This window comes from Lycorma delicatula, chromosome 13 (genome assembly GCF_047948215.1).
Source record: "Lycorma delicatula isolate Av1 chromosome 13, ASM4794821v1, whole genome shotgun sequence".
In the NCBI taxonomy this organism is placed as follows: Eukaryota; Metazoa; Arthropoda; class Insecta; order Hemiptera; family Fulgoridae; genus Lycorma; species Lycorma delicatula.
Window position 1 is genome coordinate 1,473,964 of NC_134467.1, and position 14,965 is coordinate 1,488,928.

The window sequence follows — 14,965 nt, forward strand, 5'->3', positions numbered from 1 at the left end:
TGTTAAAAATGGATATGTTTACTGGTGCAGAACGACCTTGCTGCATTTTAGTTCTACAATTTTGCTACATTTCATCCCCCCACGCACACTTTTCAAAATGTACATTTCCATGCTACATTTAAAAATTAATAATGGTTTTAATTTGAAGCGTTATAGAAGGCAGTACAAGGGGTGATTTTCGTTGGATTTAAAAAAAAATATATATTTGCGAACAATTATAAAAAAAAATCTTTTGTGTAAAACTTTTTCTGCTAAACTGCATCCCCACTCCAAAAAATAGTAATAAATTTGAAACATTGTAGAAGTTAGTACAGCGGGTCTTTTTTGTTGCAGTTTTTTCTATTAGCATCTCATTGAATCCACAAATGTGTCAGCATCAAAGTGAGGTCTTAACCCAGTCACCCCCCTTACACAACCCACATCCCACTTAGCGGCTAAACTACTGCTGTAGTTGTCTGCAATGTTGCGACATCACAGGTGAGTAGTGGAATTAAATAAATGAATAATATTTAAAGGGGCCGCTAGTACCACAACACCTGTGCGAATGAATAAAAATAAATGCACGCTTTAGTTAGAATCATTGAATTAATTAAACAAAAAAATTATATTTAAATAAAATGATAAATATTTTAAATTAAGTTGTGTGTGTAAGCCGTGCATCAGAAAAAAATCTGCATGACGGTAAAATCCTACAACTGTGTTGTCAGCTTTTTTTCTTATATTAACTAATTTAAAAAAAAACCTTCTAGTCAATTCTGCTTTTTATTGTCAAGAAATCATTAATAAAACTCTTTTATTCTTAATCCTTACAAAAATGTTCAGCTTTCTCTCAAACTACCGCCAAAGAATCTGTTTATAAAGAATTTGTAAAGCTTGTGGTACTTTATTTGTTACTACCTGTAAAATTTTCTCACAAACATTTCATTTCATTGTCTTTACCTGCTCCTTAAGTTGCTTTAGATATAGAGGTGGTTGCTTCACAAATGTCTTCCTCAGAGAGTTCAGCTGCTAACTACCATCCAGAATCTGTACCTATATTTTATCACATCTAAATTTTTTTGTCAAGCATTCTTCTATAATTACACCTTCTCTAACAAACCCGCCTCTCTAATTTGCAATCGTATTTTCTGCACATGAATTCATGATATTGTTATAATATACAAAACATCAGGAAGTTTTCTTAAACAATTCCATTCCATTTTTTTCTTTTTCCTTTGTAAGTTGGCTCTTTTTGTAATTGTTTAACATCCATGTTTTTAAATTTTATATAATAAAGGTTGGTATATTTTTAACTGGGCAGCAGTATTTCTCTGAGTCACTTTTAGTAACTTATCAATCAAAAAGTTTACCTTTTCTTTAAAGTTTAAAACATGTTGCTTCTTTTAAGATTCTGGCATTGTTCACTACAGAAAAGCGTGTAATATTAAAATATAAGTACTACACTAGTATAATAATGAACACAGAAAGTAGTGCTGTATTTACAATCTAAGCACCTGCATAATTAAGTAAAATTCAATATACAAAACCTGCTTACTAACAGCTAAGTAAAATTTCATAACAAGACTCATATCCTAATATTAAGAACTACTATACACTTATAAATGATATAACAACATGTGACTACAGAAAGTCAGATTATATAATGCTACCTAAGATTAAGTCAGATTATAACTTGCTACCTAATAGTGCTTTATTGTGTGGTACAGTAGTATTTTGATTTTTGTGTACTCTTAATTTATTAGTTTTATTTATTTTTATTCTATTTTTTAATTGTTTAAATTCATACCCAGAATAAAATTAAAAAAAAAAAACTATATATTGAGAGGCAAATTGTAATAATTGCCAACGTAGCAATCCCAATAAACACAATATTTTCAGGCTATTACTTTTCTCCGTTTAGCCTCCAGAAACACCGTAAGGTATTACTTCAGAGGATGAATGAGGATGATATGTATGAATGTAAATGAAGTGTATTTTTGAAGTCTCAGGTTGACCATTCCTGAGATGTGAGGTTAATTGAAACCCAACCACCAAAATACATCCTTATCTATGATCTAGCATCCAAATCTGTATAAAAGTAACTGCCTTTACTACGATTTGAACCTTGACTTCAAAATCAGTTGATTTGCGATGATGAGTTCACCATTAGACCAACCCGGTGAGTTAATATTTTTAGGATATTTATAAAAATCTAGTCATCTTTTTGCAGAAGGGAGAGAATTCTGTGTTTTAAAAAAATTATCTTGTGTAATTAAGAGTAATTTATAAATATCTCCATAGTTCTTAATATAGTACCCTCATTGACATTTCTGGTATCCAAACCAACTTAATACTCCCAATTAACTTGAATAGATTCTTTACTATAATTAGTAAAAAAATCTAATGTGGACACCACACGACTTCCTTGTATGCCTACTAAACTACATATATTTTTTTATTTTTTTTTCATACTCTTTTTTGTTATTATTGAATTATTATCTATTGTAAAATTTTTTTACAATCACAATTATTTATAAATCAACATATTTAAATTAAAGAAATAAAAAGGAAATGAAGTCATATTCAAACTGATGTGCCTTTCCCTTGTAATATCCAAATATTTCATTAATTAAAATTTTATTGGGCTATAACTCTGGAACCGATGAAAATACATATCACTTATGATATATCATTGAAAAGCTCTTAATGAGGGCTTAAGTAATCATATTTTTAAAACAGTCAGGTGAAAATCCAGAAGTGGTGGACATTATCGAGACACTGACTAATCAAGTTAGTATTTTTTGAAGGGATAATTACTGTAGGTCTTATATATAACGAGATAAATTTTTTTTCTAACAGAGCACATGAGAATGGCATTGTTTTTAATTAGATAATAGCTGTTTGCAAGTCCTGTGAACATCAGTGAATTTACTGAAAAGAACATTTGTTTTTGACAAGAATGAGAAACTTTATAATCGATTAAAGTCAAGAAGTTCACACACCAGACCTTTCACAGTCATATTTTTTTCAATAGTTCTTGAAAGAAAATGGGATACATTGAAATCTAGTCTTGAAACAGCTTATTTCTCAAGACATCAATGCAAGTGCAAAGATCTACGTTCATATGTAATAATACATAATTCAAAACAACTTTAAATGAGGTTTTTCCCATACAGATGCTGATCTTAACACTTGTTTGATAAAGTGCTATTACAAAAAAAAAAAAAAAAAAAAAAAAAAAATAGTGCCTTTTTTTTAAATACTACTTATTTAAAATATGTTTAACTAAATTACCTCGGACATAACTGGACAGACAATATCCTTTGAGTATGTATTATATTGTTAAATAAAATTTTTCCATTTCTATCAACCATATGCAAACGACCAGCTGTACAACCAGATATTAAAAAATCACCATCTTTTGATACATCTATCGAAGTAAACCATTGACTGTAAAAAGAATTATTAAAGTTATAACAGAACAAATGAAACATAAACTCAACTCGCAGAAAAAGAATAGTATAAATAATTTATGATTAACACTATACTATACCGATTTAATACTAAAAAGACTATCATTATGACAATTTTGCTAATTCAATATTCCTTCATTCCTTTACCCAATATTTTTAAATTCAGTTTTTATAAATCTAAATTATTTTCCCAAATAATTATGGAAAAACAATTTCATGATAAAATGAACTAAGTAAAAAGTTGTAATTGTTTATACAGGACCCACTAACATTGTTGAATAAATAAAATTAGAAACAGCAATCCATATAATTATAAGAGATTATGTTCAATGATAAATTACAGAACTCATTATTCTGGGATATATTTAGAGTAACTACAAATATACTGTTACAAAATTACATGAACTTCTATAAAGTTTGAAAGTCAATCTTGTACATTACTTATTTCTTAGAAATACCTATATTCATTCCAAACTTCTACTGTCTTCTCTATATATATATATGGTATTTCTAAATTAGTTAGTAACCTTTAATAATGAAAAACATAATCAGCTTACAGAAATGTTTGATCCATCACTGAATATAGTATATCTTCAAATTTCATTTACAAGTTCAATATTATTATCACCTTTTTTAACATGGCAGATGTCCCATCTGTAATCAATTTCCTGCCAAATCCTATGAAGAATGCCTTTATCTATGGTGGCAACTACTTCTGTTATCTGGTGCCATATTTTCTAGAGCCAGAGGTACAAACAATCTTACATCTTTAATGTAACCCTTTGAGGTGGTTGCTTGTGATATTTGTCATGAATTGTCTCCAAATAGTAGTAGCTGATTTAGAAAACATAAACAACACAGCACGCTCTGCATATCAACTCCATGATGATTGATGAAATTACTCATTTGTGCATGCAACTTAGTGAGAATGTCGGGAACTAATGGTGTTAGGCGGGAAAGAAACATGAAGATATACTGTATTCAGTGATGCATCAATTCTGTAAGTTATTTACTCTTTTAATTATTAAAAGTAACTTTTGTGTAACTAATTTAGAAATACTCTGTACAAACATACATACACACATATATACACAAAACACACACATATATATATATACATATACATACAGAGTATTTCAAAATGAATATCAGGGTTTTAAGGCAATGTAATATTTCTCAAGTTTCATGTACACTGATTAATTAATTATACATGTAATTACAAAACCACTCAAACAGTTTTAGTTGTGTGCAAGCTCATAAATAGTTTCTTGTACCTTGCGCTTAAAAGCACTAGTAGCAAAGATGGCAACCCCCCACCAGAAAGCGTTTTGAGCTTTACAGTTTGCAAAGTGTGAATCTGCAATTACTGTTCAACGTGTTTTCTGTTTGAAGTTCTGTTGTGATCCCCAAGTGACAATAACATTTGTAGATGGTATCAACAATTTGAAACCACAGACTTTATTTGTAAAGGGAAGAGTACATCCTGACCCCCCCATAGGGGAAAACAACCTCCACCACCCCCTCAGTTCCAAGCCCTTATGAGCTTTACCAGAGGTCACTTTTGAAACCTTGGCTTTTGACATATTTCAGTTTGCCTCGGCCAGGGTGCCACCAATGTGAATGCCACGAGTGACATTCCCGTTGGTGTACTACTATTTAATGAACTCAAAACAAAACATCTTACCAAATCTTAAATAAGACTAAAAGGACTTAACTAAACAAAGGAACTGAACTATCTACCCATAGAAGGTAAAAGTGAGTTCAACACACAACGTGAAACATAAAAATATTACGTGGAACAGTATTACTGAAGCAAAACAAAACAAAAAAAAAATTGTTTAAATAAAACATCAATAAAAACATAATTCAAGAGAAATCCAAACAGGACTAGATCCCCTCAGTGATCCTTTCTTTTGCTATGTACACTATAAAACTCTCCACTATTGCCCATTCAGCCTGGCTCCTCCAGTTTGCATGGAGATCCAATGTCAACCTGATAAGGTTAAGCGGACAGATGATCTCCATTTGCATTAACTTGTACTTCAAATATTCATAAAGAACATGGTAAGTGTCATCCAATTGTCCACACTGAAAGCACATCCCAGAATCTACCAAGCTGAATTTCTGCAGTCTGTCACTAAAAGCACCATGGCTAAAAAGAAATTGCATTGCATATTTATTAGGGTGTACCCAAGAAGTGTCCCGCAAACCAAAAACATTTGGAAAGAGATCATGTGTATAACGCCCACTCTCTGTCTCATCCCATCTGGCCTGCCACAAGGCATTGCCATGTTCAATTTCTTGAACTTTATCTGAAGTTAACTCACCGGACTTCTTAGCAACATACTGCTGCTGCTTCTCAGACACAATCAAGTCTATCGGTTTCACACCTGCACTCAGCAACATTGCCTTCTGTGAAATAGTCGAGTAATCATCCATTACTTTTAACAATATTGGGCTTGAGCCTTTAATATATTCTGATAGCTTTTATATTTTAGCCTATCCACCCAAACAGGCACTGCATATAATATAATATCTTCGCACACACCTTTATACAGAATGCTCATGGTCTTAAAATAAGATCCCTAATCAGGACTGACTTCACATTGAATACCAAAGAAGGCACTACAGGTCTTTTTGTGATCTACTGAAGGTGCTTCTAAAAATGCAGATTCTCACTAACAAATACCCTGAGGTACTTTTGAACCTGAATATACTTTATATGTTAGCCTGCCATCAAAACACAGACTCGCTGCCAAACAGCCTTTGAGGAGCATCATTGTGGTCTTTTTTGGGCTAAATTTCATCTTGTGTAGATGACCCCAAGTTCAAGCATCCTGCAAGATTGAGTGGGTCGAAGTTCAACCTCCCTCCCTGAGCATCTTTTGTCCAGCAGGAGCCTACGGCAGCATAAGCCAGAATGCATCACCTACTGGGCAACCTCAGCTGCAGGAGAGCATCAAACTCCACCACCCACAATAAAGGACCCAACACGTTACCGTTGGGACATCCCTTGGACAGCGTCTTGCCAACCTCATGGCATGGAGCAGCACATCCTGATGACTGAAATAACTTTGCATAACTTGCAATTCACTTACAGTACATTCTCTTTTTTGGAGTTGGAAAACAGCAGAAGGCAAATGTAAATTAATAATGTCCAGGAAAATCCCCAGGACATATTCCATCTCACTGGTTGTTAACACACTCATTACACAAAGTATGGCGTCCTCAGTACCTTTACTGAGACAAAACATGTACTGATTCTCCATCAATAATCTTTGCAAGATTACCCTCTCATTCATACTCACATACAGAACCTTTACAAAAACCTTATCAATAACTGGAATCGACATCAAGATATGTACGTATATTCGCATCTATAAGGACTGGACCAGTGCCAAAGAATTTTAGGATTTTATCCCAGACCTCAAGATGATGATCAGCAGGATCTATATACTAGAAATATGAACTAGCAATATACAAGTTCTGAACATCCACATGGACAAAGACATGATGATTATTTGAGAGCTATTGAATAAAAACACAATCAAGTTCCCTTCTCCACAAAACAGTGGACATGCTTTCAGAACCACAGTAGAACCTCTTCAAATGAGAAAAACCTGGCAGATCACCCAACTCAATATATGGCTACTGCAACAAAACAACATCCAATCCTCTATGTAATGCAATCTCTCCTAACTCAATCTGAGCAACGTAAGCATCCCTGTGCATTTAACTCACCAAATCTAATCATTTAACAAAAAAAAGTTATAGTACGTATTGAGAGCTCTCTGATAACACCCACAATCTTTATTGTTCATAGAGTGCTTATGGTCCTTCTGAAGATGTCAGGAATTAACACAAGTCAGACCCTCCGACTTCTTTGGACACGCCTCATGCATGTGTCCATTACCAAAATGAGTGCAAACTGCAGGATGTTCATAGAACTTAGCCCTATGAGCAAATAATGGAAGAGTACAGGATAATCATGTGTGTCCAAAGACAATGTTGAATGTGTAAGAGTGTATTTTGTGCGTAGTCCTAGGAAATCTGTTATGAAGGCTAGCCACGAATTAGTAATTCGTGTCGATGTCTGTTGGGAGGGTTTTAAGGGAATGCTTAAAACTGTGTCCATATCGTTTACAACTGTTACAAGCTCTAAAGCCTACATATTATAGTTTGCATTTACTCATAATGTGCATATGTGATTATCAGAAAATCCTAACAAAGTATTTCAATGTGAATGAGATTCAATTTGAGAGAGAGAGCAGCTGTCGCATCAATTACTGCAGACTTGCTGATTAAAGTACGAAATGAACTCTTGTATTGGCTGGATGTATATCATGAGATGAATGGTGCTCACAGTGAGCACCAATCTCTGGTCTCTTTGGACGAGCAAAGATCTGCATTGTTTAAAGTCATTTTCAGTGCTATATTTGAGCTGGTGGTCGAGTGTGTACCTTCCCCAGTTTCACAATGTTGGTGTCTGAAAACTGTTACAATGATTTTGTGCCCTTATTGATAAGACAATTCATACCCTTTTCACAGGGATTCAGAGAATTTGGCACATGATTTGTTTGAGCACCCGCCTCATCGTGGTGAAAAGAGTAGCAATGACTTTTGGTCGCAAGTCCCTGTTACGAGCAAAGGGGCATATACCCTTAGTTCTGCTCGCGCTCTTTTAGAGTGGGGGCGGCCATAATCTGTAATTGTGTGTTGATCTTTGATTTCACACATTTGATCCAGTAGCGGCGAAGAGGTGCAAAGAATGGCAGGAGAATACAGAAGGTCTCTAGCTGCCCGTGGCTTGCTGCAGGTAATCGTCATACTTGTGGGCTTGTGCCCAATATATCTGGATAGATGGAATACAGCAAGCAGTTTGTTCATATACTTTTAGGTCACGTTATCTCCGACCATGACTGATGTTAGGGAGGTAGGTAAAAAGACTAGCCAGAGGAGGGGGGCCGGAGGTTTTTCCTTCGACCTCCTCGAACACTGGTTCTGAAAATGATGGTTCAGAAGTAGATATAGGGATGACCACCTGGGAGGGTATGAACCCACTCACTGAAGAGTTTTTGCAAGTCGGGGGCAGGCCTGGCAGCTCTGTCCCATTGGCCCATGATGTTTTGGCAGAATTAGATGGCTTGTCTTCCTATCTAGCAAACCCCAAATGCACTAGTGCAGCTACCACGAAGAGATTATTGCCTCGTCTCAAATTCTTCTGAGCAGCTTTTACAGCTCTCATCGAGGGTTTCGAAAATCTTGCCTCAAGGCATAAAGATATAACTGTAGCTCAGAAACCAGCCTCAGTCCCGATGCAACTGCTGAGGTGGACAGGGGTAGACATGAAACTAGCCAGTCCACTAAGAAACCTGAGGTTGCATTTGTTAATGGGCAGAGGGCTCGACTGTGTCCAGCAGTCAGCTGAAGAAAGACCTCTAAGTTGCCCTTCAGGGTGACTAGAGAGGTCTTAAAATCAGGAACATTAAAGAGACCGGCAAGGGATTAGTTGTGGTAGCGGATGATACAGAGACCATTCAGGCAATTAGAGATTCCATGAAGGTTAACGACTGAATGTGAAAATAGACCTGAAGAGAACGCATAAGCCCTGTATTATAGTCTATGATATTGACCGTAACCTTACCGATGAAGATGTCTTGTCTCTCATTAGGAAGCAGAACACTGATTTGGATGAAGCCGCCTTCCGGCGGGACTGCAGGTTGGTCTTTAAAACGGGTAGGTGTGATACCCAGAAATATCACGGAGTCTTTGAAGAGTCTGGTCTCTTTCAAAAATTTACATCTGCAGGTGGACTATTTATCGATTTAGGGTTCTGCCGACTAAAAGAGTACATGGATGTCCAAAGATGTTTAAAGTGCTGCAGATATGGTCACAGGGCTAAATTTTGTTAGTCAGCCTTGGTGTGTGCCCACTGTTGCATTGAGGGCCACAAATGTGACAATTGCTCGCATAGGTCCAAGGCTCCGACCTGTGATAACTGTAAGAGGTTGCACAAGAATCATGATCACCCAGTTGTTAGTAAGGAATGTGGCTGTTATGTAAGGGTCGTTGCGCTGTACCTTAATTCCTTAGATGGTTAGGTTCGGTCAACTAAATGCCCAAAGTGCTTATGTAGTCTAGAAATTAATTTAAGTTTCTTTTGAGTTGTTACAAGTTTATTTCTGTTAAAAAATTCAAAATTTTGGAAGATTCATGTAAAACTCAATAATTTGAATCAAGTACAACAAAATCATGGTAGGTAAAGTAGCTTGTTTAAGATAAAATAATTCTTAACCAAGACTTGTTTAAGACACAAAGTTCATGGGGAAAAATTTTCTATGAACATAGTGTGTAAGAATTTGAAAATTCATGAAAATTTGTCAGTTTCTTTGAACAAGCTAAAAAAACACTACATTAAAAATGGTAGAAGAAAAATAAAGATTTTTTTTTGGTAATTTCAGATTTATTCGGATCAGATGAGTCACAGTTGTCTGATAATATTTCTACATTAGGATATTTAACAGAATTTATCCTCAAAAAATATGTATATATATATATAATTTTGTGAACAAAATAAACATTTTCCTATTTCTTTTCTCTTCTTTTTCACCTTAGAAGGGAAATCTACTTTCAAATAATTTTTTTTCTTTACTTTAAAATGGCTTAATTCAAAATGTTTTTAATGTTCACAATTTTCATACATTACAAGCGCCTGTGGTCTGGCATTCCCATTGGTGTGTTACAGAACAACCATTTCTTGTAAGATTTTTCCTCTTCTAATGCCATCTTCATTAATAAAACTATCTGTTACTTAGTAGTGTTTTGAGTTGTGCAAATGTCTGCCTTGTGCACGGCCAACCGAGTCCAACTGTACTGATCCTATGCATCTGGTATCACACCAATGTTAAGGTAAATTTTACCTTTTTTATCATTACCTAGGACCTGTAAAGCCCATAAGAGAAATTGAGGGGAGTAAGGGCACCTCACTATAAATACTTGCACAAGACGTAAATACTTTTACTTGAGTAAAAGTATTACCATCAATAGAAAAACTTCAGTCAAACCATTGTATAAAATTGTAATGCTTATACTATTAACTGACTGCTATATTAAATATAAACTTACTTATCAAATGTTTTTGAGAGAATAACTGATGACAGACCATTCTCAACATTTTTAAGTGTAACTGAACCATCCCAACAAGCTGAATAAATATTTTCATTAATTTGTGGATCAAATTTTAATGCATATATGGCAAATCCTTTACCAATCTGAAAAAAAAATTAAATTAAAAAATAAGCATCGCTATGAATATAAATAAAAAGATGTTTTGAAATTAATAAAACTGTATCTCTAATAACATCTCTCTACAACATTCTCAAATTAATAATTCACTACAACATTCTCAGAATAAAGTCTCTTTAAAGTCAAAAGTTGGATATTCATTCCGTGTCAAATCAACAAGGTAGTCATTCACAACCCAACCGACTGGCATTTTCATGAAATTTGGTATTAACTGTTGATAGTTATGATAAAATATTGAAATTCAGATCTCTATCATTAATCGTATTGTTTTTAGAGTCCTTCAAATTTCTTTCTGAAAATGGCACATTTTGATTTGCGGCTATAATGTTAGGTCAATTTAACTTTGTTAACATAGAATGATAAACTTGGACTTATTTTAAAGCTTATTTGATGAACTTTCATATGATACACAAGCTTATGTCTACATATTTTTATTTCAAGGTCACACTGCCTTTGACCTTGAATTTCAGAAAAAACAGGTCAATTTTTCAATTAAAAATAAATTTTATTCATCATTATATAATAAAATAGCTGTGCAAATTTGAGACTGGTTTTGCTTTGGGATCAAGTGGAAAAAAATAAATTGTGTATCAATGTTTTTAACAAAAAAATTTTTTTTGTGGGGTTTTGAGGTGGTAAATACTTAAATTTTTGTTGGCTGAACTTGCAAAATCAAATAAAATTTTTTGCAAAATGAAACTAAAAGTAATAAGGTAATATGTTGCTCATTTGTTTTGTCTGGTAATAAGAAATAGTATAACTCAACTCAATCAAATGACCAATGATGATGTAATGCGATGACTCAGTGTAATTAATACAAACTGAAGGACAAAATGGATTGAAACTTACATCACCAGTTTAGTCGTACTATGTGGCCATTGTTTTAGCATAAATAATATTAAATATGGCCTAAAGTATTTGATTTATTTATGGAATAACATGATGTAAGAAAGCATGAGCACTGTATAAATATGCCTGCCCTGAAGTCAAGATGTATCATGAAATGAACTCAAGTGTTCATTTACTGATTGCTAAGTGTTGGTGTAGTTACTTATAGTCTTTTTTAAAGTAAGGTATCTTTTGAAGTATGGTAACAATTTACAATAATATATGTTGTAATCCACTTCAAGAAGTAAATCATAATAATGCTACAAATAATTTTTAAAAAGTGTTACCGTGGATGACAGAAAAAATCCAATTTTAGAAAGCGATTGGAATATTTGTGATAACTGTCAGAAAAAACTTGCCTCAATTAGTAATAAAGCTTCAGAAGAAGAAGAAGCAGATGATGGTAAGCCCTTTATGATGAAATGAATTATGTATTAGACAGTCTCAATGAGAGTCTAGTGAGTGTTGGGGAATCTCCTGTAAAATCTAAAAGATTGCAAGAGAAATCATGTCCTGCCAAAAAGATTGCAAAAACTGAGTCAACAATGAGAGAAAAAATATTCAATGTAGCAAGTAAACTCTGAGACTTCATCTCGGAGTTTAAATTCCTGACAGTGAAATTTTGGTACAGTCTGGTGGTACACCAGGCAAAAAAGACTGTCATAATCAAATCAACTTGTGGCAACATTCAAGTTCAAAAAACACTAGTACTGACTTATCTAAAAGAGATACATCAACAGTTTAAAGAAACTCATATAGGTATTAAAATTGGGTTTTCTACCTTTGCTGCTTTACATCCTAAAAATTGTATTTTAGCATGTGGCAGTGGAACTCATAGAGTATGTGCGTTATCAATCAGAATGTGAAATTAATGTTTGAAGGATGCAAATTAAATTATTTAACAAAAGAGTGCAATCATTCACTTATAAACACTGTGTGGCACAAATTATTTGTAATCCAATTCAAGAAATTTGTTATCTTCGTGAGTGTAAGAATTATCCAAATTCTGACAATTTTAGAGTCAATATTTGTAGAAAAGTTGTGGACAAAATAACTTTTAAGCAATAGATATCAACTGATCATTCAAGTTTAGAAACAATAGAGACACAGAAGATTTTATTGAGACGTTTATTGAAAAATTATCAATTCTCATTTGCCATTCATTCACTGCTTCTCAGCAGTCAAACTTCTTAAAAAATTTCAAAAGTGTAATTGAAACTGGAATCTTTATCACATTATGTGACTTTGCTGAAAATTACTCATTTGTGCTACAAGATGAAGTCAAGGGTTTCACAGAAACAATCAACAGGCCACAATTCATCTTTTCACTATTTATTTTGAAAGCCACGAATTTGCAGACATTTTAAATGATAATTTAATTATGTCTGACTGCCTTACACGACACAATATCAGTTATTGTGAATAACCTAATTTACTTCTCAGATGGCTTAGCAGCACAATATAAAAATCGTAAAAATTTTGTGAATTTAACATATCATATGGATGACTTTAGTGCCAAAGTGGAATGGCACTTCTTTGCCACATGACATGGTAAGAGTGCATGCGACGGTCTTGGTGTTACTCTTAAAGATTAGCATCAAAAGCATGTTTACAATGCCCATACCAAGATCAAATAAAAACAGTCAACAGTTTTCAGCTTTGATTGAGCTCTGTCAAATATTAAAAATATGAATTTCATATTCATTTCAAATGAAGAATTTCAGAAAGAAGAAAAGTATTTAGCACCTCATTTAACAAAAGCAGTGGTGATCCCAGGTACTCAAAGGTTGTATGCTTTTTACTAGTTAGGAAAGGATATCTTAAAACAAAAATTATTTCTGTAAATGAAGAATATCAACAACATAAAGTTTTGCATGAAACAGAAATCGTTTTCCTGAAATTTCTGATATGAAAGGTTTTGTCACATGCATTTATAATGGTGCTTGGTGGTTGGCTTGTGTATTATCTACAAATGAATGGACATATGAAGTCGAAATATGTTTTCTTTAACCTCAAGGTCCATCTCCTTCTTATGCTTTTCCAGCACACTAATATTCTAATATTACCTAGACAGGAAGTACTAACGAAAGTTAATTCAACAATTGCCACTGCAAGTACATATACGAATACATTATCTGAAAAGGAAACTACTCAGGCAAATGAAAAACTGACAGCAAAATATAATCAGGTATTTCAAATAAGCACATAAACACTCTTTTAAAATTTAAATTAATACTAATGTTATCGGTATAATTTCTAAGTAGTAATAATTGAAAACCAATGAAAATATCAGATTAAATTTATTAAATACTTATTATAAAAAATTAATCAGTACATTAGCATTAATCAATACATAAGTGCTGTCGATATATTTTATCAGACTATTGTTAAAATTAATGCAAATTAAAATATTAAAAGTTTGGAAGCATATGTGATCAGCATATATAAAAAATAAATGTGTTGGAAGCATATATAAAAAATAACTACAGTCAAAATGTTTATATAGTATTTGATGGCTACAAAAAACAGTACGCAAAATCAGCTGAAAGAAATCGGTGCTTTATGAAAAATGCATCAGCTGATATTATTTTTGATGAAGACATGCACTTAAAAATTAGTCACGTAAGTTCCTCGCCAATAACAACAATAAAGCCAGATTAATTGATCTGATATGAAAGAAATTATCTGAAAATAACATTTTTTCATGCCAAGCAGAAGCTGATTTATTAATAGTAGAAACGGAAATTAATCTAGAATTACAAAATACTGTGGTGTCTAAAGATATTGATAGTTTTACTTATTGCTCAAAGTCCTGAAGACTGCAAAATTTATTTTCAAAAACCACTAAAGGGAAAAATCAGTGAGAAAGTGTTTTTATCAAAATCTTTAGAAAAAACATTTCCTACATGTAGAAAACACATTCTTTTTTTACACGCATTGACTGGCTGCGATACAAATTCTTGTTTTTTCAATACAGGTAAAAATAAATTTGCCACATCATTTGAAAATAGAAAGGATTTACATGATGTTGCTAAAATTTTCACAAATGTCCATGCATGCAAGTTTTAGTTCTATCTATCAAGCTGGAAATACAACGCACCAAAAAAAATTAAAAATTTAGGCTTGTTACAATATAGTATGTTTCACCAAAGCAACTACTAAAAAAAGTAGTGTTCAGCTATCATCTTTACCTCCTACATCTAATGCAGCTTTTGAGAATTTAAAAAGGGTATATATTCAAGTTCAATTATGATTTATATTAGAAAATGACACCTTAAAACCTATTACTATGACTCAGGCACCAACTCCAGAAAATTTAC

The 14,965-nt window shown here is 33.2% G+C and overlaps 1 protein-coding gene across 6 annotated transcripts in view; it reads right to left on the reverse strand.

Annotated features, from left to right (window-relative positions):
- LOC142334151 (DNA damage-binding protein 2-like) overlaps nt 1-14,965 on the reverse strand; it is a 90,104-nt gene that overhangs the window by 46,929 nt on the left and 28,210 nt on the right. For all 6 annotated transcript variants that reach the window (XM_075381922.1, XM_075381923.1, XM_075381918.1 and 3 more), the window contains exons 4-5: nt 10,578-10,723; nt 3,274-3,429 (exon numbers count right to left, since the gene is read on the reverse strand). In XM_075381922.1, the coding sequence (XP_075238037.1) occupies nt 3,274-3,429; nt 10,578-10,723 (302 nt within the window). The remainder of the gene's footprint in view (nt 1-3,273; nt 3,430-10,577; nt 10,724-14,965) is intronic.